The sequence below is a fragment of the Calidris pugnax genome, unplaced genomic scaffold (genome assembly GCF_001431845.1).
Source record: "Calidris pugnax isolate Ruff unplaced genomic scaffold, ASM143184v1 scaffold41, whole genome shotgun sequence".
Taxonomy (NCBI): domain Eukaryota; kingdom Metazoa; phylum Chordata; class Aves; order Charadriiformes; family Scolopacidae; genus Calidris; species Calidris pugnax.
In genome coordinates, this window is record NW_015094509.1 from 1,492,960 (window position 1) to 1,519,534 (window position 26,575).

Below are 26,575 nucleotides of genomic sequence, written 5' to 3' on the forward strand. Positions count from 1 at the left end.
CATTTGTGTTGTTAGCTCATCTTGCCCATACAATCAGAGTTAGAATTATTTCAGTGTAGAAAATTACCCAAATGGACTTGGTAATAACGTGTTCCAATCTCATAGACATTAAACAAAGAGAACAGAATGGCTAGCAAAAATTCTTGAAGTATGCTGGTATAGCTTTTGAGACAGGAAGTTATGAAGCAATTGTAGGGGAAATTTCACTATTTTGACTGCACACATTATAAAGGAATATCAGATTTTAAACACATAACAGTCTGACTCTGAAATAATTAAATTCACAATTAACAGAGGAGAGATGGTAACAGAAAATAAACTAAACCCAGAAATAAGGGACTTCAAAAGCCAAGATTTCAGGAAGTTAATTTTCTGACAGAAGGATGCTGAAAAAACTTGACAATTCCTTAAAGAAATTATACTAAAAGTAAAAAGCCAAATTATTCCAATCCTAAGGAATATAAGGAGGAATAGAAAAATCACCAAACTTAAGTCACTAGTGGTTTTGTGACCTAAAAGATTTGCACTGCCAGCCAGTATGACAACGCAGAAACGCCAATCAAACTGAAATACAAACGTAAGAGATCTAAAAACAGCAGTAGAAAAATACTATAAATAGTAAGAATAGGGAGAAATATGCCCTATTAATCATCCAGGAAGGAATACTGGATGATGAAACAGAAGATAATAGCAAGAAGTTATACTATCTAGAAATTCAGAGGAACTCTAAGGAGTAGAAAGAAACTCTGAAACCACAATTATATTGTTGCATACACAATTGTAACAACAAATCAGCCACTGACAGAGAACTCCTACGTGAAAGCAAAAGCATGAACTGTTAAGGAATTGCAAAATACTCTTTCAGCAGTAGTGTTACAGTGTAGTGTAGTTACAGTAGAGTCAGGTTATTTGAAGTCTTCTCATTTTAGCTGGGATTTTGCTCACAATACTATGTATCTTCTCTATCGCCTGTGTTTCGGGTATGCACAAGGGTTTCAAACATGTTTCCACATGCATCTCCTTACCTGGCCTGCGTCATTTCTTTTTTTGTAATAAGTCTACTGATTTCCACTGAATCTCCAAGCTGTAAATCTGTTAACTTAGTGGCTATAGATATTGCAGCTATTCTGAAAAAGAAGAGCATTACATTTCATTTAAGGTTAACACATAAACCTTTGAACAAGTTGTATAAAGCTGCAGATTTAAACGTCCAGGTGAAGGAAGTAAGACAGACTATTTCCTCATCAGGTTACAGAACGGGACTCTAGTCCCACATCACCTAGTTTCAGGAATCTAACCTAGCTACGTAAACTAAGAGGTTACTCTCTCTCATCTCCTTCAAGCAACTAGGAGCAAGACTAACAACTGGACACGCTTCTTGAAGGAACTTTTCAGAGCATCAATGCTAAGTTTAAACTAGGTAATATAAATATTCTTTCTCCTCACCTGCTAAATAGTCAAACTACAGCTGACCATATAGCTTTAATTGCCTTTCTAACTTTTATGTGATTCTTTTTTAACTGTGTGCAACTAAAACCTGTAAAGTGAATTTATAGTGTATTTAGAAATTTGCATAGAAAATATAGATGATACAAGCAATAAGGAAACAGCAAAACACCTATTTTTTTTATAAAGATTATTCATTGTTCCCTTCAATAACACCCTTCCCAGACTGATTTTCTTGCTAAAATTTCTGTAACTAAAACATACAGCAAGTTTTTAGTGAAATATCCCACACTGTTCTCAAACAAAATCCTGAAAACAGAACATTCTATCCTCTGAACCATCTTTTCTGTTAAATTCAGATAAAAGGATATGTTTCTCTCTCTCTGTTCTGCATCACGTGCAGAGAACTAATCATGTATCAGGAAGGAGGACAATCGTATTACATAGAAACCAAAAGCCCTTAGAGGCATCGTCAGCTTCCTATTTATCTGGTGGTAACAAAGTCCAGGTAACAGGCCACTAGATGAGAGGACATGATGGTTTGTATCCTCTGTACTGATAGAGCAGCACTGCTTTCCTGTTCCTTTAGGCATTCTGCCAGTGACAGAGCTCAAAGGTGTTCCATCCCTCCTACAACGTTTTTGAGAAAACCTGGATACCCCATTAACTTGCTGACCTTTCCATAGTAGTACTACAAGAGTTTGTTGTAGTAGTAGTACAACATTTTCTTGTGTTGGTTTTTTGTTTGGGACTTTTGTTGGGTTTTTTCCCCCCTCCGCAAGTGCACAAATGATGGGAAAAAAAGCCAAACTTAACTGCCACAAAATTAGACTACTTTTATCTTCCAGCAACCTGACCAGTGGGAGTTATCGTACAAACTTAGCTGGCATTAAATGCTACTTTTGTTAATATCACATGGGCCAAGAGCAATTTGTAAACATACACGAACACATTTCACAAACAGATACAAACACTTGGTTTAAACTGATTGTTTCTTTCCATTCCTCTTGACTTGGGCTCTATTGGATAAATAAATACATGTGTGTTCAGCTTATGCATGCAAGGACTCTCACAGACTGCAAAGAACCATCTTCCTTGTATGAGTACTTTTGCAGTGCCTGAGCTATAGAAGTAATACAATAATATATATAATTATTGTATAATATGATAATATAGTGGAGATATAACAGCCTTCAAAAATGTAGACTTCTAATTACATTACCCTCCCTGCTTATCATTAATGACAACCATGTATCAATTTAAACTGTTATTTCAAAGCTGAGTCAGTCTTCTGATTTGTACTCATAGCGAGATAGATCTTAACAAAAACAACCAAACCTGAAACCTCTTTTTTTAAGAAAAAGAAAAAATGATCACCACTCCTATAAGTCTGTCTTGCATTCAACTTACTAGTGACTACAATTGTTCTGAACTGTTTCTGATTAGCCCATTTTTTCTCCTCGTTTTCATTAGGTAGCATTAAGCACCTATTCCACAGATGCTGAGCCACCTTCTGTCAGAATTTGACTCTGGGCAGTGGTCAGTAGGAACAGAGAGGCATCCCCTAAGCTGGGCTGGCATCGGGTCAACAAAACAATCATTAAGAAGCTTTCTTTGAAAGACAGGAAGAACCTGTGACTGTGCTCTCCTATCAATGGGGATACAGAGCAGAACTCTGGTTGCGTATCAACTCTCTAGATGATTAATTTTTTTACTCCCTCAGAGTAAGATTTCTTAAATTATTATTAGTGTTTGCTACTTTCATTTCAAAAGCCCTACTTTTCTTCTTTTCTTTGTCCCTTTCTTGCCCTCTCTCATAAGAGAGAAAGAGAAATAAGTTTAGAAATAGGATCTGGAGGCAAATCTGCTGCAATAAATGGAGTTGGGTAGGACTCAGTCTGCATATTATGAACCAAGATTTAGATGCCAAAACTCTCCTGCCTAAATTTAGCTATTTCAGTATGACTTTAAATCTCTCTTTAGCTGCATCATCTGTATTGACTAGGTTCCATCACACATTAAGGGCAACTTAGATAGGAACTCACGTGGATATGTAATCACCTACATTTAGGAGCCTGAATCTGGACCTGCCCAATTATAATCTGTATCCAATCGCCCTATGTGATTAGAACAGAGCTCCACAGAGGGGAGATTCAAGCTTTGACACACCACCACAGTTAGAGTAGCAGCTGTGAAGAGAGGAACGTGCTCTAGTGCAGCATAGCTGGTACAAAAGCTCAGTGGAATACAAAAAAGAAACGGTACGTGAACGTACAAAGAAAAAAAGTGTGAAATAACTTGTGAATTAAATATATTTAGTCAAGCCCGAAATGTAATCAAACTGCAAAGAAATAAGACCAGTAAAGAATCAAAATAATTATTACAGTACAAACCTTTGATATGTATTAGATGCTTCTGAGCAAATCATACTCTCCTTTCTTCTTCCACATTCACACTGAAGATCAACCTACCAGACAAGAGCAGCTCTTTTAAACTTTTGTCTTTTGTGGCCACGGAGGGCTGTGAAGAGGTAAATTTATTCCTTTGAGAGTCCCATTTCAGTGGAATAATAAATAATTAAAAGTAACAAATAGGGTTTTTTAAAAAAATTCAGTATTACAAGTTTATGGAAAAAATGTCATGCTATGAATATACAAACTGTCATTTTTTGTCACAACTGTTACCAGCTGATAATTAAACCATACAATTCACCTGTGAATTTTCTTTGGTTATCTAACCTTTGCAGAGCAGGATGTTGTCGGGCAGGGTGAAGAAGGGTGACATGGAGCCATACAGGGGTGATTACAATACAGCCTTGGAATAGTACATGGCTGTTTACACTCTTCATCTATAAGGCATTCTCCTTTATGACAGATTCTTTTACATTTGTGCATTCCACATTTTAACATTTGATTGCAGCGAAGTCCGCAGGAAATGTCAGTGAGATGACAAGGGATATTACTTCGCAGCTGGAAGAGGGGAAGAAAAAGATGACAGCTAATAATGAAAAACTATAAATGCAAAATTCAAAGTACTTTTACTGCTCATACCTTCTTTGGCACTGTCCACACAAGAATCATAATACTAAAATATCTTAGGATAAAGACTGAGTTTTTCTTTATATCATAGTCTGATATAGCAATTGCTCTGAATGCATATGGCATAAAAAAAAAAATATACTTTTCTAATTTAATCATGTTAAACTCAAGCTCCAGTAACACGACAATTCCAAAGAGGCCACAAAAATTAAAGCCTACAATTCTAGAACATTATTTAGTATTCAAAAACATAAAGTGTCCAGACTTACTTCATGCTTGCCCATACACCACTTCTGAGTGAGATAGGTACAGGGAGGACATTTCTCCTCGCTGTGACACGAATGGTACACTGCAGTCACAGAAACAGAAAAGCCAGCACCGTTTTATTAGCATGCTTCAGTCAAACGCAAAGGAGAAAGCAAAGGCTCTTAAACATGAGTTTGCATTTCAGAACTACACAATTTATGGGAAGTACGATTCTTCGTGTGTTCTTTAAAGTACTCTTTAAAAATTATGATGGCAGGTTTTTATGTGAATATTCTTCAATATTTTCTGAATTATACAGTAGAGAATTTTGTAACTTCTAAGTAGGGTTATACTATCAGACAGAATTTGTCAGAAATCATACCTATTTGACCTGCAGTATATTTTCTGCTATCAACCAATGTAATTCCAAGAAACTTAGAAACTAACCATTCACTAGATCATCCTACTGTTTCAATAGAGCATTTAATCTTTGGAATAAAACATTTAAAGTGTTGTGACCATTAATAATGATTAGAAAAAAATCCACAATGCTTTTACCAGTGAATAGCACCACTACTAGCATGCATGGCAAGTTTTTAGTTGGTTGCCTTTTAAGTGTAGACTTTTGGAAATATTCATAACTACAGAAAAAGCATCTAATAAAAAAAGCAAATATATTTTCAAAGAGACCTATGTACATATTTATATGTACGTATTTCTGTATTTTGATTTAAAAAAAAAAAAAAACACCAAAAAAACACCAAACCAAAAAAACAAACAAAAAACCCCACAAAAACCAAAATCCCCAAGCAAAACTGAACAGCCTGACTTACCTGGATGATTGCAGTCATGTGGCCTTGTGCATGTTTTTTTACACTCTGGTGGCTGAGTGCCACAGGGGACAGGGGGGTAAATCACAGATTCACCACAATAACAAGTTAACTCATCAAAACCTGAAAAAATAAATCAAATATATCCCAATGGCTACATATATATGCACTTTTCCAGTGTGAGAAATCTTTACATAACATGCAAACACTCTACTCCAGCATCACTGGAGTGTTTAAGCACCATGGTAGTGAATTTATTAGCTTCTATAGTTCCTACAAGAAAACTGGACTACGATCACTAAGGAATTATGCTTGCTTTTAGAGAGTGGTTCTTTAGCAGCAATGTCTCGAACTAGAGGAAGATAAATGCTCATTTCAAGTTGAAAGCTGTCGCTGTTCTATCCCTGACTTAAAAATGGGGAGATCTCTCTTAAATTCCCTTCCAGAAAGCATATAATCCATATCTTCTGCTCCAAACTTCCCCCCACCATCACTTTTTCAGGCCAGTGGTTAAATTTTGTCCTTTTGCCAAGCCTGAATAGGGAAGATTCCAGAGAAAATTACCAAAAGGTTGTCAGTCTGTAGACTTCTTCCTATAATTTCTTCTGTATGCTTCTGTATTTTCTTCGTTCCTGCCCACCCAACTTCATTTGTGCAAAGGGTGCCTTGATTCCTCCCAAATAACCTGTCAAATTAAATTTCTCCCCATAGGTCCCAGTTTAGCTACATCTGTACCCAAATCTGCTATTTCTGGTATCATTAGCTACGTCACAGCAGCATAGAATCATAGAATGGTTAGAGTTAAAAGGGACCTTAAAGATCTTCCAGTTCCAACCCTGGTGCCATGAGCAGGGACACCTCCCACTAGACCAGGTTGCTCATAAGCCCCATCCAACCTAGTGTTGAACACTTCCAGTGATGGAGCATCCACAACTTCTCTGGGCAACCTGGGCCAGTGCCTCACCACCCTCATAGTAAGGAATTTTTTCCTAGTATCTAATCTAAATCTCCCCTCTTTCAGTTTAAAACCATTACCCCTCGCCCTATTGTTAAACTCCCTAATCAAGGGGCCCTCCCCCATCTCCTGTAGGCCCCCCTTAGGTATTGGAAGGCTGCTGTAAAGTCTCCACAGAACCTTGTCTTCTCCAGGCTGAACAACCCCAACTCTCTCAGCCTGTCTTCATAGGAGCAGTGCTCCATCCCTCTGATCATTTTTGTGGCCCTCGGCTGGCCGGCACTCCAGGTAGAGCGTCATTAGAGTGGAGTAGAGGGGCAGAGTCACCTCCCTCGACCTGCTGGCCACACTTCTTTTGATGCAGCCCAGGATGAGGTTGCCTTTCTGTTTTAGCAAGGGGTTGGACTAGATGATCTCTAGAGGTCCCTTCCAGCCCCTACCATTCTGTGATCCTAAGAAAATTAATGCCTGGTGGTTGTCAATATATTTCTAGCAATTCACTACTAATTTTCACCACCCAGAATGTGACCAGAAAGCCTAAAACACACAACTGACATGTTTTATTTCTTCAGATGGTCCTATCCAGGGAAAAAAAAAAAATCACGCATTCTGTGATCCTAAGACAATTAATGCCTGGTGGTTGTCAATATATTTCTAGCAATTCACTACTAATTTTCACCATCCAGAATGTGACCAGAAAGCCAAAAACACACGACTGACATGTTTTATTTCTTCAGATGGTCCTATCCAGAGAAAAAAAATCACTAGTGCATCGAGTTGGGAAAGTCTGAATTCTAAGCAGCTAAACAAGTTCTAGCAATTCACTACTAATTTTCACCATCCAGAATGTGACCAGAAAGCCAAAAACACACGACTGACATGTTTTATTTCTTCAGATGGTCCTATCCAGAGAAAAAAAATCACTAGTGCATCGAGTTGGGAAAGTCTGAATTCTAAGCAGCTAAACAAGTTCTGCTACATACTTAAATATCTTTAAAAGTTATTACATTGTTAAACAAGAGTTCCCTTAACTTAGACATTATCTTTTTAAACTGCCTTTTTTTTTTGCTTGCATGAGTCTCCAATTTTTTTCAAGTGATTGCTGGATCAACATATATTAAGTGAATACGTTTTACTGTTATTCAATTTCAACTACTAAAATCCAACACTCAGTAAACTCATTTAGCAAGGCGTTGGACTAGATGATCTCTAGAGGTCCCTTCCAGCCTCTACCATTCTGTGATCCTAAGACAATTAATGCCTGGTGGTTGTCAATATATTTCTAGCAATTCACTACTAATTTTCACCATCCAGAATGTGACCAGAAAGCCAAAAACACACGACTGACATGTTTTATTTCTTCAGATGGTCCTATCCAGAGAAAAAAAATCACTAGTGCATCGAGTTGGGAAAGTCTGAATTCTAAGCAGCTAAACAAGTTCTGCTACATACTTAAATATCTTTAAAAGTTATTACATTGTTAAACAAGAGTTCCCTTAACTTAGACATTATCTTTTTAAACTGCCTTTTTTTTTTGCTTGCATGAGTCTCCAATTTTTTTCAAGTGATTGCTGGATCAACATATATTAAGTGAATACGTTTTACTGTTATTCAATTTCAACTACTAAAATCCAACACTCAGTAAACTCATTTAAAATGAAGTAACTACTCCTTCATGAAATGAAACGAAATAACTTCTTTCATGAAAAAACATACAATCAAAATCAACTGCATATTCTTCAGGTTCTAGTCAACTTGGATCACATTCTCTGTCCAACTCTGATCAGTTAGGTGAATAAATTTCTAAAATATGTAAGAAATAATGTGCTCTTGCACTTAACTCACTTGTTTGCCAGCACGTTTGACAACTGCCCCGGTGGCACGGTTCTTCACATCTATGAAGCCCACAGTTGAGTTTACGACCACAAACCAAAGAACATTTATGTTCTGTGTCCTAGGAGAAGGCAAAAAAGAAAAGCAGAATTAAACTATAAACTCCATCGATTTATTTTTCTCTGTGAGTTCATAATCTATTAAGTGACAAAACTGTATAGTGCAAAAAATAGCTTACGCCTGATCTGTACAGTTTTTCCACCACTGTATGGATACACAATTTCTAAAGTGGATTCTGTTAAGACCTCTGTTGCAGACACAGGTTGTATCATAGCTTTTGCTTCTTGTATAAAGTAATATCCTTCCCCTCCCCATTCTCCCTGGAATCACTGCATTGAGAAAAAGCACCTTTACACTGATTTTATTGCATTTAGGCTGGAATGTAGTTTTACATTTATCCTGATACCCATAAAATAAATGCTGCAAAATAAATGCACAGACACACAAACTTTTTGAGCACAACCAGTACCACAAATAGAGACTGAAGATGCACACAAGTGAAAAGATTAAAAAAGTCTTTTAACATTGCAATCAAAACCAAACCCACATCACAATGAACAATCTTATAAAACCACACAAACTTACCACACAGCAAACTTCATTACACTTGTGTCGTCCACATGATCTTTTCTTGTTGCATCGCTTGTCACACATGAATGTAATGGCAGCTATTAAAAAAAAAACAAAACTCAAAAAAACAGTCATAACTTTTACGTCTTTGCTTATGCTGAGAAGAAAAGCTGTGAAGACAGTATTATAGTAAGGCTGCTCCAAAGCATGGTCTAAGAGAGACTAATACAGAGTAAGTCAACAAGCAAACCTTACAGTTACTTGCTCTTCCACATTAATTCCTTGTGTGAACACTTGGCTTCCTTTAAACAAACCCTTGTTCAAAACTATTTCTGACAGCAGAATACATGAAACTAGTTTATTTCACGTTAATCTTTCCATGATAAACTTTGTAAAACAAAACACAGAAAACCAGATATCCTGACACACTGGAGTGCCACAAACGTCCAATTTAAGACTGCTCAAATTGGTAAGGCAGTAAAAGTCTGCTAAATGCAACTACTGCTGATACGCTCAAGAAACTAGTGCTAACAAAAAACATCCTTATCACCATCCACAAGTAACAAAAGCAATCACTTCTGGATACAGAAGAGCAAAGTCTTCACAGACAAAAGCTCAAATTAGGAAATATGCATATTACTACCTTATATAGCTTGTAAGTAAGTACTTCAAAGTACCTCAATACGACCTTATGTATCTCATAAGTACCTCAGTATGACAGGAGCCAAAAAATAAGAATTTCACTGAGCTGCATTCTTAGATGCTACAAGCAGAATATCAAAAAGTATTCCAAATGGGAAGACTATGCCAAGCTCAGATGCAAAGACCAGCTGCATACAACTGTGAAGCAGAATCAAAGCTTGTATTTCCCCAGGAACTTGGAAGAGAGCAGAGCAAAAGCATTACTTTGCATCTGAGCTGTGCAGGTTGACCCAAAGATATGCAGGATGCTGTACACGGGGGGAGGGAGGGAAAGGGGGGCAACCTATTGAACATGGCAGGTGGCACAAGCAACAGTTCAAATAGAAATAGACAGCTTGTTTGGAATCTTTGAGATCAAATGCTGAAGAAGTCTTTCCTTATGTAAAATATGGATAGGAATGAAAGAGATTTATTTCAAACCTTTTCTCAAAAGTAGCAGCATCTCAGGAAATAACCAACTTGGCATAGAAGTATGGATAAAAGAGGCAGTACTGATCAGATGTTTGCCAATTTCGTCAATCAAACCCAAAATTAATATGAGAAATAAGAAATAAGAGTTGTGCAAATGAGCTGTGTACTGGTTTTAAAACAATTTCACATTATATATGTAACATAACATTGTACCTTTATTTCTGAGCAGAGCACATGGGACTTCCTAGGAAACAAACAGGGAGCCATTAGGTTAGAACAGATGAAACCACCAAAACATCTCTAGAAAACACCTAGTCACACGATACAGAAAGCAGCAGCATGCTCACTTTCATGGGCATAACATTTCTGTATAGATAAGCGAAACAAAAGCTTGAAAAGAATCCTTAAATCTTATAACACAATGCCTTTCCTTCAAGATTCAATGCCAGTTAAACATTTGTAGTTTTGTATTAAAAATTAATTCAGCACTTAATTCAGCAGGAAACACCATGAAGCAACAGAAACAGGTTTGTCCTAAGAAACCAGAAACTTGCATGGAAGAAACACAGAGAATACTGACAGAGTGCATAAATCTGTGCTTGGACCAACTATTCCAAAAATACAAGTCTGACTTGATTAATAAATAAATAAATAAAAGTCAAACCTCACAATCAAAGAAGTTTTATCTAGATTAAAGACCTCAACATGCAAATAAAAGGTGATGGATGAAAACAACATTGTTGATTGACTAGATCTGAACCTTTAGTCATCACAACTCCACATTCTGATTTGTCATTTCTGAGCATCGCATTTTTCATGACTGATATAAATTATCACTGTAGTTCACTCACACTTTTTCAACAAGCAGCTTCCTGGAGTCTGAGAAGCTGCATAAACTAAAATCCAAACCTCACTACTTCGCTTCAAGCCTCAAAATGAAAGATAAGCTGAAGCCTTCTACTCCATAAGTACTTTCAGCAAACTTGCAGGAGAGAACTGTTCCAAGCTCAAGCAAAGTTTTACACATTCAAGAAGCCATCCCTGCTTATAGATGATATGTAACAGGTCAGAAAAGTCATTAAGGATCCTGTGATCCAAAAATTTCAAAGCTATGAATACAGAAAGTGGCATAGTTTAAAAATATACTAATTATTATATATTGACTGCTGAGAATCTGATGGGTCACTATATAAATGTACAAAGAATGGAGACCAGTAAAAACTTCTTATTCTCTCCAAAAATTCTATAACAAATCTACTAGCTATTACTATAAAGTTTTAGTTAGCTTTTTATGTTAGGCTACCTTTCTGCTCTCAGTTTACATTACTCTTGCTAAAACTACCATTCTTTGTGCTATATAAATACTGCACAATAATAGAGGACTTTGCAGCCAGCTTAAATCAACAATTCTGAGTAAACTGCAAAAATACTTCAAAAAATTGCCTTCACACTAAGTAGCCTATGTTAGCACTTCACAGTACAGTCTAGTTCACATTCATCAGTTAATACACAATGGAGGTTCTTGCAATATAAGGAGCACACCACCTCTTAGACTTCTTAGCTTTCTTCTCCTCAACTACTTCAACTCCTTCTTCTCCACAGCTTTAAACACCAACACAGATTACCTGGTTCCGTGGCCAAAGCTTTATACACTCACCTTTTTTTTAAAGCCACACCTACAATAAATATTCGATGTGTGAGAACACGGTCTACAGTCTCCTTCATGGCAAAGGCTTTCACAGGTATGAATGAATTCTAGAAAAATGAAGATATAAAGATTAACAATTAATGAAAAAATAATCCAAGACCTGGAACTTCATATTTATTAGGAGCATCCCTGGTCATAAGATAATAAATGTATATGCACCTGGGTTTCAAAAAACCCCAAACACCTATTTTGAGTTCAATGTGTACAAAATTTTGCCATTATTTTCAACTTTTTTATCCTGAACATACAGAGTTTCGGGCATACAATTAACATTGAAAATGCATAAGCTTTAAACACTTTTTACAGTAAGGTATGAAAAGAAAAAATAAAAAAAAGACTGTGTGATATTACCTTACCCAAGTTCCAGGAATTTTAAGTAATTTTTTCTTCCTTTTCAGCCCAAAAGAATAACTTACTATGCATACCTTCCCATTTCACTTACTATGTTAAATGAAATTCATCTGAAAGCTAAATCACTCAGTCCCTTTCTACTTCTTGTCCTTGGACTGAGAAAATGGTTAGTCATTAATAAGAAGCCCTTATCTTGACGGCATTGGTCTCTCTCCTCTCTAAAGTCTAACAAATCACAATTAAACACATAGTCTGTAAAACTGGAGCTTCACACCATCTCACAGTTAAATACACTTGAGTTACCTAATGCAGTCATTAACATGTCAGATTGCTTCTGCACGTAACTTCCCCAACTTTCCAATGCTACTTTTTACTTCATTAACCTCTTATAGCAGCAGGTAATGAGTATTTACTGGAGCCATCTGAGCAGTCATTTGTCTCTACCAGCCTCCACATCAAAGTCAAAGGTCTAGGTGGGCTTTTAAAAGCAAGACATCAGTACTTACTACTCTCTGGAAATTTGTACAGTTCAATTCCTCTACCAATATAGAAAAGGTGCATATAAACAAAATTTAAAAGGCTAGCTAGTGTTAGTGGTTTCCAGATAAATCTGTTTTAAGGTATCATTATGAACAGCCAGACTGCAGGTTCTGCAGTGGGTTTTACACTCGGTTCAGTAAAAACCCCTAATCACTAATCAAATAGTTATTTCTTGACATGAAACGCTTAAGGACCACCTGGTTTTTGGTTCAAAACAATGAGATAAATTTGAATAGTCTGATGCAGAAAGTTCTAATTACCATAGCTACCACAAGAAAGAGGTTTGCCACATGTTTTTCCACACGACGGGATAGGATCTGTGCATATTTTACGTTCAACACAACCTAGTTCCAGTAACTTGCTGAGAGGAGTCTGACCACAGGGACAGCGATACACTACTTGTGGCAGTCGTGGGCAGAGCGGGCAAGGCTGAGGATGGCATACTTGTGTACAGTTGTGCCTCCCACAGTTTAATTTTCTGGAAAAAAACAAAACCACAAAAACAAAAAACAAAGCAAAGGGAAAAAAAATAAAAAGGGGAATTATCTAAGAGTATCATGATCACTGAGTATGAATAAAATGACCTTGTTCTTTTCAAAGCCTAAATTATAGTGACCTTACTTGCCACATATATTTTGACATGAGAAACTCCCAAATCCATCAGAGAATTCTTCCTTTGTCCCACACAATACTTCTTTAAAGTTGCTTCCACAGTAACACACTGAAAGAAAGCAATATTCCACAGAAAACACCACAAGAGAATATCAGTGACAAAACACTTTCAGCAATACAGCAAATATAAAAAGGTAAAATATGGAAAAATTGTTACGGTCAGTTTTCAAAAGGATAATGAAGTTGCTCTTCTTTAGATTTATTTCAGCAATATAAGTTTCCCAGTCCTACAGGAACTGGAATTCCTGTTTTATTTATTCCGATAAGAAGATAAAAACTAAAGAGGAAGTACCAGCTGAACAAAAAGGTTACTTATTAAAGAAGTATCCATAACAATTTAATTACTACCTTAAAATTTGAGAAAATTTCTACAGAAACCGTTCAACAAAGATATATTTGTATACTGCCACACATACATAAACAATTTCCATTCAAGACAAAGTTTAGGAAATTTTAAGAGAAACTGAGTAGCTTTTTGAAAAGTGCTTTTCTATACCTCTTTCTGTTCTTCTTCCACGTTCTGTTTAATCAAGTCTCAGATTTACAGTAAAAGATTGAGAAGGCTCATAGGACAATTGAGGTCAGAAGGGTCCTAGCCCATCAGCTAGTCTAAGCCCTTACTCAAAGCACGGCCACGAGATCAGACCCCGTTACTCAGCGTTTTACTCAGCTGGGTCTTGAAAACCTCCAAGTTTCTGAGAAAAGAGTTTTTCCTTACAGCTACTTATAACATTTCAACTTGGGCTTATGGTCTTTCATCCTCTCTCCACAGACAGCCTACCTGTCTTCTTGATTAGCTCCTGTTAGCTATTGAAAAGCTCCTACTCAGACTTCTCAAGCTAACAGCATCCAGTACCACCAGCCTGCCCTGATGGGGCACATGCTCCAACAGCCTAGTCATCTTGGCAAGATTCTTTCTAGTCATGTCTATATTCTTACTTAAAATATATAGTGATGCTGACACATTTTCCATTTTTAAAATATTCTAGCAATAGGTTTTGGTTTTCTTAAGTAAAAGTAAAGCACTTGCCTCTTAGTACGGGTTTTTTTCACCCTCTTGCTTTCGCAGTATAGAGTGGATATATATATATATAAGGCATTTGGATACTTACCCTGCTGTACTGTTAATTGGCAAGGTGAACATTTTCCTGCATGGCACACTTGAGTACAGCTGTGCTTACCACAGTTTAAAGTATTTCCACATACATTAGAACAGTGAATTTTTGTTGATTGGCCACAGCGAACTGAATGACTGTAGAGAAATGACACCAAAGTCTGTCAGCTACCTTAGTATCTATAGAGCATTTATTAAAAAGGAAAATATACTTTTTCAGTAAAATGCCAAAGCCTCTGAAAGGGAGCATAATTATTAATGAAAGAGTCTTTAGAAAATAACCTCCCTATTCTTCCCCCTGCTGCCCCTCTCCCACCTCCCTAATGTAGGACACATCACAGTCGTGAGTCTACAGAATTTTCTCTCAACAAAATGAAAAAAAAAGTAATGCTATAACTTGAACCTAATGCATGGTTATGCCAGAAGAGCAGGAAGTTCTACTACAGATACATTTCTGAAGACTTAAATGATCTTAAGTCCGCTGAGAACAATGAAGATAGGGATGTGGGCCTTAATAGTGAGTTTGTTGTAGTCTATGAAAAGAGATAGGTTCTTTAATTAAATTGTTAAAGAATGGGACAAAACAGTAAGTTGTCCTCTTTTTCCACTCTGGCTGCCTTCATACAATTGTTGTGAAATGTATATTTGAAATAGTAACTTTAAAACATCTTAAGGTCAGAGGTACCATACATCTTGGATACTCTTACAGTACATACAAAAAAATGCTATTTAGAAGCAAATTTTAAGCATTACATGCAGTATTACAAAAATCAGCAATCGGGGGAAAGTAGCTGGCACCTGGGAAAAAAATAATCAAAGTTGGTTGCATCTATTAAACTTTTAAATGCAAGGTATAGCTAGAATAAGAAAAAGGAGGTTATCTTGCTGTGGAAAATAAAATTCAGTAATCTACAACCAATCCATTTTTCTACTGAAGGCAAAGTACTTTCAGCTACAAATGCTGCCACAAAAATAGCTGTACCTTCCTTTAAAAAATTAAGATCACTTAATGTATTACATTCAAACTTTCAGAAATTATTGTAAAAGGCTGAAACCATTTTTCTTGAGCAAGAATGCTAATAAAAAATCAGTTTTTGTTAGTCTGGGTTCTAGAAACAAGCGCAGGCAAACATTTTATTTTACAGAATTAGTTCTAGGTAGCTAGAATGGGGACTCTAAAGACTCAGAACAACTTAATATGAGAGATCACAGATAGTATGGGCAGTACAACCTTGCTGTTGGCAATGACACTAAATTCATCAAACACGTAAGGAAGAGATTGCCTTCAAGTCTGGAAAATACTACAGACTTCTCTCATGCTTGTGGTACAGCTTCCAGAAATGAACACATTATTTTGGAAAAAATAATTTCTGGAATGGAGTAACTCAACAATACATCTCATTCTAATAGAAAAGGTGTGAACCTTTTTCTACTTCTTTCTCTTCTTTAAAATTTATAAATACTAGCATAGGATTTCAAAATCAAGTCAACTCACAGACTGCTTGGACAATTCAGCTACATGCATCATAAATTAATTTTAACATAGATAACTGTTTTTAATTATTTTTTTTGTAAAAGATTAGAAAGTAATGGCGTATTTTTAAAACAAAATTCTCCAAATTATTTTAGCACACACATAAAAGATACAGCTCAGAATAAACTTTTGTCTGTAAACTTTTAATAAGCTGTAGAAAAAAAATACTATATAAACTTTCAATAAACTATTCTTATATAAATTTTTGTTTGTATGAAAGAAGCAGTCTCACCTAGTTTGTCCACATTCACATGTTTTTGTCACAAAGGCTGGGCATGAAGGGCAAGGTCCTGGATGGCACAGGCTTAAAAATAAGTCAAAAAAGCAAACAAAATTGTAAAGTTAACTTTAGCTTTACTACACTCCCACAGAAACTATCCACCATAACTCAATCCACAATGCATTATCAGAAGATTACACAAGCCACCTGCACTCCTGCAGGGTATAAAAGCCTTATTAACCCAAGAAAAAAATATTAGATTATTATAGTGGCATCAGTCTCAAATATCACTGATGCTGACGGAGAACTTTAGTATTGCTGCTCTGTCAAATCAACAGTAACAGTGCTACTAACACATTTCATATTTTGCATTTCACCAGCAGGCATGCATCAACTCAAGTGTGTTCATCACTGGTAACACTCCAAACAAACACCATGTGTCCAAATATGTTTATTTCTTCAGTGATCTTAAATAGATTAGAGACAAAAAATACTTCTCTATGAATTTCTTCTTTTGAGTTTGTGGCTTTATCTTTGAACTCAGCATTTCTTACCACCACCAGTAAGAGTTATTGCTCCTCCTCTTGTAAGGTAACACATGGAGAAGCAGTGAGTCTGCCTCAGTTTTCTTTCTTACCATCAAGTGCAATTTCCTGTGAGCTTCATCAGCGTCAATCCTTTATTAGCAGATCTCACCTCCTACTTCAAGAAACTCTAGATGGTCCCCAACTGTATATAAGACCTCTTTTGGACACAGACAAGCCCACGTTTGTGAAATTATACTTAATTAACTTGTCTGCACTCTTCCTTAGCCAGCTCCCAGTTACCTTCCTTTGCAAATACAGCAACTCTCACGTGGAACAATTATTATCAACCAGGACTGATCAGCCCAGATGTCCTAGCCAAAAGAAAGAAAAAGCAGAACAAAACACGAAAAAGCCCCATAAACACAAACTACCCAATTACATGGTAATTACTTACTATCCCAAGTACCATCACTATGCAAATACTAATTAGTACACCAGTTACTACAGTTATATGCAAAATAATTGAGTCATGTCAGCACTTTGCCAACAGTGGCCTGGCTCCCTTCTTCCTCTAACGCTCCTTCCAGCCAACAACAAGGCCTGATCTATCACCCAACTTATGCTAGCTCTAACAGTAAAGCCAACCATCCCTGGATGTGTTTAAGAGCTGTTTAGATGTGGTGTTGGGGGATACGGTGTAGGGGAGAACTTTGCAGAGTAGGGTAGATGGTTGGACTCAATGATCCCAAGGGTCTCTTCCAACCTAGACGATTCTATGATTCTATGATTCTCTAACACAAAAAAACCACCACCAAAACCAAACCACAGCCCCACAACCCTCCCTCTTTGATAGGTCAGTGCATAATGGTCATGGCATTGGCCATGATGGGTCATGGCATAATGAAGAGTTAAACAAGCACCAAAGCAGGCACAAGGAAAGGGAGAAAAGAGCAAAACTGGCTGGTGCAAGGAAGACACAATACAGAGGGAAACAGGATGAAAGAAAAAACATTAATTAAAACTGCAAAACTGTATTGTGGAACTTCAGACAATGAAAATTAACTTTGCATTCTGCAACAGAAAACCTCTTGTAAAAGGACAGCACTATGTATTTCACTGCCTTGACTTCAATTCTTACAGACCCATGTAGGATTCTAAAGGCTAAATGCCAGCTTCTAAACTTAAGAACCAAATTAAAAGTAGATATAAACTCAAAACACTGTGATCTAGGTCATAACTTTGAAAAGCGCTCCCTCTTCAAACAGCTACTTGCGTGTTCCTCAGCTCTCCGGAGAGAGCTGTTTATATAAATGGTTACTAATCCATTTCAGTAAGTCTGAGCAAATATTAAAGATTTATTATTAAAGCAGTGTAAATTAGCCCCACTCATTTTCACCAAAATAGGCTAGCTAGTGCCACACTTAACACAAGCCTCCAACTAAACTCTACACCGTGGAAAGGAGATTAACACAATGATGTCTACATTAAAAAAAACGTCAGGTTGAGGAAATACAGTTGGGAATTGGCCAACCATTAAAAAACAAAAATCCATACACAAGGTTGGAATGCCACACTTAACACAAGCATCCAACTAAACTCTACGCCATGGAAAGGAGATTAACACAATGATGTCTAACATTAAAAAAAAAGTCAGGTTGAGGAAATACAGTTGGTAATTGGCCAACCATTAAAAAAACAAAAATCCATACACAAGGTTGGAAGCACCTCTCCTATGAAGACAGGCTGAGAGAATTGGGGTTGTTCAGCCTGGAGAAGCGAAGGCTCCAGGGAGACCTCATTGCAGCCTTCCAGTACCTGAAGGGGCTACAGGAGAGATGGGGAGGGACTCCTTACAAGAGAGTGCAGCAATAGGACAAGGGGTGACAATTTTAAACTGAAAAAGGGCAGATTTAGATTAAATATTAGGAAGAAATTCTTTGCTGTGAGGGTGGTGAGACACTGGAACAGGTTGCCCAGAGAAGCTGTGGCTGCCCCATCCCTGGAGGGGTTCAAGGCCAGGCTGGATGGGGCTTGGAGCAACCTGGTCTGGTGGGAGGTGTCCCTGCCCAGGGCAGGGGGGTGGAACTCCATGATCTTTAAGATCCCTTCCAACTCTAACCATTTTATAATTCTATTTTTAAAAAGTGCAAACTCACAAAATCCAAAATATAAGTGAATAACCAAATATCACTTCAGTAGAAAATGGTTTGTTTTGGTGGTGTAAAAGGGCCCAACACATATGTGTAAGCTGGTGTCCTGGGCTGAGGTAAAACAGAACCAATTTTCTGTTTGGAAATTTTACTTTTTAACTAAGCCTTTTCTATCTAACTGAACTCTCTGAAATTAACAGCATATCGTCCAGACACTGTTCATTCTCAGAATGCTAAGACTTGATTACTTGTAATTTACACTAAGGAATGGTATGCAGAAAGACTCTTGCTTGTACTTATTGTTGTCACAAACAAGGTCAGCAAACTTTGTTGTCTGCCCCGCTGGAGGGTCAGAAGCAGAAGAGTGTCGAGAGGTTGCTCCTGTGGGGAGGAGCAGACAGGAGAGGTGACCCAAACCTGACCAACAGAGTATTCCATCCCATCTGCATCAGTATAAAACCTCAGGGATCAAAGGGTCAGCCCTCTTTCTTCAGTGACCGGTATCCAAGGAGGACTCTGTGTGTTCGTCTGCCTCTGATCCTGATCCATACATTCCTACATCCAGTTCTGGAAACTGGCTCCCATCTGTTGCTGGGTCCAGTCTGAGACTTCCCCAGTGCCTGTCGGTGATGCAAGTCATCCTGGGAGCTTGATACAGTTTTGTATATATTGTATATATTTTTTTGAATATTATTATTTCAGGAATATTTTCAGTGTAGTAGTTTAGGATTTTTTTTCTTAAACCCGTAAGCCTCTTTCTCTCTCTGCCTCCCCTCCTTGGAGAGAGAGGTGGGGGAGAGCATCTGTCGTTTCAGCGGCCAGTCCAACCCAAACCACATCAGCCTGTTACAGGCAACAGCAGGCTGAAGAATTGTTGTATCTCTGTAACCTCCTTTTCTAAATCTCAACACCAATTTCAGACATTCCTTACAAGTGTAAAAGACATACCAAATAATTTGAAAGCCATAACCACCAGGGTCACAAAACGTAAGGAAACATAGCTCTGATTCAAACTGAAAATATGCAGGACTCATACATTTAAGTACATCATTTTAGACAGTGCTTAGAGACAAAGGCCTCAAAAATGACAGTCTAACACTGAAAAGTAGAAAACCATGACCAATTAGACCCCCCAACCCATACAAAACATTCCTTGCCTGAACCGGGCTGTCATCTTAGTCTCTCTTAACCAGGGTATGAGCTTTAATATCCTGTCCAAAAGCATCTATGCAATGCTGAGAGCTGTACACATTCTTATTACCTGTATCAGGATGTGTTCTCTTTTGAATCTTATTAATGATTTGCATCAATTTCTTGAAAGGAGGTGCCCTGCCTAGCGAACACATTTGATGCATTCTGAATTTGCCACCTTCTGATTTAATTGAAGGTTTCATTTCCTACTCAGGGAAAACAGCGTGGGAGAAAATCTCCATATTTTCAATGTTTTCTTGATAAAAGTAATCACTTTACAAAGCATTACAGTAAAAGTATCCAAATCTTTTCCCACAATTTTTCTCCTCAGCCACAAGAGTCTGACGCTCACTCAAGTTTTAAAGGGAAAACAGACTCTCAAGTAACTTATATCAAAAATAATGTAACCACCTAAGCAGCACAACTGGCACCCCCAAAAGATTGACATCCGACATAGCTCTCAGAGCTGCTCACCCCACAGGGGACAATCATTTGCAAAAGCCTAACACACAGCACAACACAATGCATAAAGAAGGCAGACAGCCACAGGAAGGCTGAAGACCACCAAGAATTACTACAACAGCTTACTTAACAACATCTCCTGTACCCTGCACAGTTCATCTACAAGGTAAGAGGGAGCAAATACAAGCATCCTAATGCAAAGCAATGGCAACAACATTCCTCTGACCTCACATATGAGGAGAAAAGGGGATGATGCTTGTTTGATCTTGGTAGCGTCACATCAGATAGCTGCTGTGTAGATGCATGGTGTGTGGTTTCTGAAAAGTCAGACAACACTGCAATTCATGTTCTGTTGCTAGGCACTGCATAAATCTGATATAAAGAGCAGGACGTAGCTATAAGCATCTGAATCTCCCATACTCCGTTGATGCAATAGTTTCTTATCTTTCTTTGTGGCTAAGTAAGAATCCCTGAACTCAAAAAGCAGGTTCCCCAGGACTCAAATTCAAGTCCTACCAATGAAGAGGGCTCATAACATGATTCATCCAGATTAGCTCTGTCAGAGGCACGCAGACCGCAGACACAGAGGTTTGATCAACTGGAAGACAAAGGATGGAGCCAGACTTCAAATGAGAGCCCTACATACTTGAACCACAAAGGGTTTCCCAGAATAGATGGGATTAAATACTGGAGAACAGGCAACATCAAGAACGCTATACCAAGACTCAGACACCACACCAGACTCCGTCCACTGCCCATAACAATGGACACATACCTATTATTAGCTAAAGTCACAGACACCTGAGAAGAACATGAATAGTTTACCCCAGAGAATTCACTGTCCCATCATAATGTGAGGTAGAAGGTCTTGACAATGACATGGAATGTTTGACCCAGGAGAGAGAGAAAGGGAGAGAGAGGAAAAACAAAAAAGCTTTTAGGATCTCAGTCAGCAAAATGGCATTTCTGGTTCAAACCCTATCACCTTATGGCAACCTGTGAGAGCAGAGGAAAAAGGCACACAGCAGATCCACAGTTTAAAGAAACAAGTGCTTGAGAGAAAGAGTTCTGAGATCACCTAAATTATCACCTTATGGCAACCTGTGAGAGCAGGGGAAAAAGGCACACAGCAGATCCACAAAGAAACAAGTACTTGAGAGAAAGAGTTCTGAGATCACCTAAACTCAAGCAAAAACCATGAAACAGTTCAGAAAGTGCCAAAAACACCCATTATCTTGATCTGCACCCTTGCTGTTTCCTTACCTCCAGGACTCTATGTTCTCAGTGTGGTTTTACTCACGTGGAACCAGCTGAAAGATAACACTTTTAAATCTGCTACAGCTTAAATGATTCAGAAAGTGCCAAAAACACCCACTATCTTGATCTGCACCCTCGCTGTTTCCTTACCTCCAGGACTCGATGTTCTCAGTGTGGTTTATACTCACGTGGAACCAGCTGAATGATAACACTTTTAAATCTGCTACAGCTTAAACTGGTAGCAATTGTGACTTTAAAAGATCCCAGGGGATCAATGGGGACTACAGGGACTACAAATTTGTATCTTGCAGTAGGCATAATATTGCCACCACTGTTCAGAAGACTTCCCAGAAGAGAATGCCAGAGTCTGGGCCTCTGCTGTAGACTGGAACAGGAATTAAGAGGAAAAGAACATCTGCTTCTTCCCAGCACTATAGGAAAGTTCATCAGGTAGCAAACTGCAGTCAGGTTGTTCACAAAATAGTTAAGGAATCTACTTATTTCTGACTGGGCAAAAAAGTCCTCCACCGACATGTGCCTCTCCTGAGACGGAGGCAGCAGCTGGCCTCCAAGAGAATCAGTGTTCTTCTGAGTCAGGGTATCAGCTACATCAAATGTAGCTGAAAGCTGATCCATGTTTCGGTTTTACCTTGCAAACCACAGCAAACGGGATTCAGTATGATGATGAAATTATGTAACCAGCTACAACACTGAAAAGACAGTCTGAAAAGAAATTTAGTATTTTCACATGTGGGGAAAAAGTATTAAAGAGTAAAGAAATATTCTTTCATTCAATAAGATCTTGAAAAAGGTTTGAAACAGAACACAGTAAATAAAAAGGCTGGAGTAAAGTTCTGAGTCTTAGTAAACCTTGGAAGAAGTGTAAAGTGACAATCTATTTGATGGAATGACAGAAGTTTTTGATTGTGTTCCAAGAGCAGAAACAATCACTTCTGACTACTAAAAATTTCTCAAAACAGAAATATGAACAGGCATTATGGACCAACTTTCATACATGGAAAACGAAGCTAGATACACCAGGAACAACATAAAATTTATTTTTCTGACTACTAAGTATATTTATACATTAGAAAAGCTCGCCTAATGCTGTTAACCTTATCAATATAATACTACCACACTGCTAAGAAAGATCTAAAGGAAAACATCCAAAACTGCAAATAGCACTGCTCTTCTTTGCCTCTCTTCATTGAATTATACTAATAGAGGTTAGCAAAAACAATCCAGTGTTACTCATACTGATTAAGATCTCCATGAGGGATGCTCATTGAACCATCTGGTGGTGTCAACAAATAGATTAGTACATATAATGTCTGCTTATCCTCAACAGTTTACAAGCCAATGAAAAGAGAAAGAAAGAAAAGATAGAAGTAAGCGGTGCCAAGTACCACTGAGCTTAGCTTAAGATACACAAACACTACTACAGGAAAACCAGCACCCAAAAAATCTGGTAGACCACTGGATACACGTTTAAAATTGCTTCTAGTCACTATTATTTCTTTACTTCAGTGAAAATTCTTGAAAACATGCCAGGCAGCTGGTTCAGTTGATGGAAACGTTGCTACAACTATTGCTGCTGAACTGTTCATTCTCTCATGAACTCACTTTAGACATACAAACACAGACTCTATTTCTTCCAGCTTTCAGTTGAGCTATAAACCAAATAAAACTTCTAAGCACATCCTCTAGTCAAAAAATATCCAAACACATCTTCAGAAATTTTCTCTATCATATGAATATTGAAATGATTTAAACTTTTACTTACATGTTACAAAGATGTGGACAGTCCAAACACTGTCTCTTCTTTCCACAAAGTTCCCCACAGCTATGTGGGATTTCATTTCTATTCCACTCAGGATTGTGCACCTTACCTAAACCGCGTCAAAGACAAAAACATATTTATTGTCTTGAATACAATACCAAATCTGGGAAAAACACTACACCAGAAAGAAAAAGCTGTATTTTCAATACTGGCAGTAGTCTTTTTTGAAAAACAAAACAATACAAAATGTTTATATTTTTCTCAGCTTTCAGTGCTGATATATACTCAACTTCTTTAAAAGTAAGTGCCACTGGAATATCAAGCTCCAGAAGATTCCTTCCTTCTATGCTCTTAGCAGGCACTTAGGTAGCTGGTATTTTACATTAAACTAAACTGAGAAAATACAAGAAAATCAAAAGCTCCCTTTAATTGGTCAGGCTGCATCGTAGTTAAAATTAAAGCGTGAAACCTCCCGCTGCCTCAACACAGAAGAATAAAAAAAAGGACCAAAAAAAAAAAAAGATACCATTCCCAGAAAATAAGATCTAGCTGGTAAGGTGATGGGGAATAGGGGCAGAATTAAATGAATGGGCAAATTTTAGAAGTCAGTTCTGTAAAAACTAGACTCTACATAAATCTAAACATTAAAAGTTGACATTTTGATGAATGCAGCAGGAAGTCTTGAAAAAGAAGTGATAAATGCTAGTTTCAAGTATTCTGTACTTGAGATAAGCACTATTTTAATTAATAGAAGAATAAAAAACCGTATTTTAATTAATCTGACATACTGTTAGCAAACCTCATAGCTCTAATTGCATGAGATGATCATCAGGGCTAAAGTTAATTGCCATGGTTAATACATGCAAAACTAATCCGGCTCTCTGCAGGAGACAACTGAGGTAGTGTTACAAATTTGAATTGCAACAATTAAAACACTGAGAAAAGGTATTTTTGGTGGCATAATTATATAATTTCAACTCTTTTAGTACAACTTTGTATATTCTACAAGTTAGGAAAATACAAATGTTATTTATTCACCCAACTTTCAATTAAACTAGTTGAATATCCAGGAAAATGCTGAAAGTGAAAAGATTCCAAAGAAAAATAAAACAGAATTTTTGTCATGGAATGGTGAAAAAACCCACACAATCACGCTCAACACACAGTATTTTGCACCAAACAGAAGACAGCTTTGCATAAGCAACTGGTGATGTCCAAATGCCATATCATTGATGTAAAATTATCTATAGAAGATTTAAGTCGTATGTTCCAAAATGCTGCTCTGCTAATGTTAACACCGGGGACCACTTGAGGTTCCTACTGTAGATCTCCGCAAACTATGAAACTGTCTTTAAGCCTAGGCAGAATTTCTTTCCTATTTGACAAATGGACAGCCTGTCTTCAAAGCGTAATTCTCTTTTTGAATCAAAGCATCCATTCTAATGGAATTATTATCCTTATACTCATTAGATTTCACATATTGTCATACAAAAATTCTTTTACCTGTATCGCACTGTTCTTAACTGACTCACTGAAACACCTAGATAATGAGAACTTTCCATAAAAGTATCTATAACAGCGTAAGTCTAGTTTCTTTAGGGCAAGTTCACTGTCTCAATTCCAGAATATTCTGTTTTGTAGACAGCAAGGTGAAACTTTCCAGTGACTCTGACTTAAGGAAGGGAAAGCTTTCTGAAATCAAAACAAATTTTGAAAGTGTAAATCCCAAACAAAATTTATTTGCATGCATGCGACTGTCACGGTTTCAGTTGGGATAGAGTTAGCACTAAACCAGCTGCTAGCAAAAAAAGTTATGTTTTGGATTTGGGATGAGAATTGTGTGGTTTAAGTTGTTGCTAAGCAATCGAGGCCTTTTCTGCTCCTCACACCACCTCACTAGTGAGCAGGCTGGGAGGGCACAAGAAGTTGGAAGGAGCTGGGCCAAGTTGACCAAAGGGCAATTCCATCCCATGTGACATCATGCTCAATATAGAGAGCCGGGGGAAGAAGGAGGAAGAGGGGGGTGTTTGGAGTGATGGCGTTTCTCTCCCCTCAATAACTGTGATGTGTGATGGAACCCTGCTTCCTTGGAGAGGGCGGAACACCTGATGGGAAGCAGGGAGGGAATTTCTCATTGCGCTTTGCTCGCCTGCCCAGCTTTTGCTCATATTATACTGTCTTCACCTCAACACATGAGTTTCTTCTCACTTTTACTCTTCCAATTCTCTCCCCAACCCCAACCAGGGGAGATGAGAAAGAGACTGTGTGTTCTAGCTGCCGGCTTCTGTTAAACCATGACAGTAACATAATTCATTTTTCCCTTTTTGTCATACGCTTACAGCTTTGCAAATGTTATACTCACTTCATTTACTTCATTTATTAAATATGTATCTATATAAACGTCTAAAAAGCCTGACTATTATTTCCTATTTAACTTGTATGTGTCCCCAGTCAACATAAATGAAAAAATTGCTAAATCAATTTAAAGGTTTAGAGCGTTGTATGCTTGAATTGTGTGGCAAGATACAGCAAAATAATACAAAGGAAGACATAGCACATGCAGATTATTTCAGTCCTTCTACAGAACTCAGAGGACAGTAGCCCAATTCTATCATTATTTTAGAAAACCACTATTTTTACGTAGCGATATGAAAATATTTATCACTTTGTTGTAATATTTAACATTTGAAATGGTTTAAGCAGCAGATGTGTGATTCTCTGTGCAGCCACTTTCCAGTGTCAATAAAGTTTTAAACAAGGTTAAATCTCAAGGATGTAGGCAAACAAGTAGCAATATTGGAATTCAAATAAAAAAAAAATAAAATTAAAATGACAAAACAAATGCAAAAACAAGCAAGAAACTCACCACAGAAACAAGTGTAAGTTTTAGGAACTTGCGTAGAAGCATTCTGACAAGCTGGACATCTCCAACCACTATTACCATCTGTAGGACAAAAAAATGACTTGAAGTAAATAAA

The 26,575-nt window shown here is 37.5% G+C and overlaps 1 protein-coding gene across 1 annotated transcript in view; it reads right to left on the reverse strand.

The window, feature by feature from the left end:
* Positions 1 to 26,575, reverse strand: part of NFX1 (nuclear transcription factor, X-box binding 1) — a 62,346-nt gene that overhangs the window by 19,166 nt on the left and 16,605 nt on the right. The window contains exons 3-17 of the mRNA XM_014965523.1: positions 26,464 to 26,541; positions 23,601 to 23,706; positions 16,243 to 16,314; positions 14,475 to 14,614; positions 13,312 to 13,411; positions 12,951 to 13,168; positions 11,749 to 11,846; positions 10,305 to 10,335; positions 8,994 to 9,076; positions 8,361 to 8,469; positions 5,564 to 5,683; positions 4,754 to 4,833; positions 4,185 to 4,415; positions 3,840 to 3,913; positions 1,026 to 1,127 (exon numbers count right to left, since the gene is read on the reverse strand). Coding sequence (XP_014821009.1) covers positions 1,026 to 1,127; positions 3,840 to 3,913; positions 4,185 to 4,415; positions 4,754 to 4,833; positions 5,564 to 5,683; positions 8,361 to 8,469; positions 8,994 to 9,076; positions 10,305 to 10,335; positions 11,749 to 11,846; positions 12,951 to 13,168; positions 13,312 to 13,411; positions 14,475 to 14,614; positions 16,243 to 16,314; positions 23,601 to 23,706; positions 26,464 to 26,541 — 1,642 coding nt within the window. The remainder of the gene's footprint in view (positions 1 to 1,025; positions 1,128 to 3,839; positions 3,914 to 4,184; positions 4,416 to 4,753; positions 4,834 to 5,563; positions 5,684 to 8,360; positions 8,470 to 8,993; positions 9,077 to 10,304; positions 10,336 to 11,748; positions 11,847 to 12,950; positions 13,169 to 13,311; positions 13,412 to 14,474; positions 14,615 to 16,242; positions 16,315 to 23,600; positions 23,707 to 26,463; positions 26,542 to 26,575) is intronic.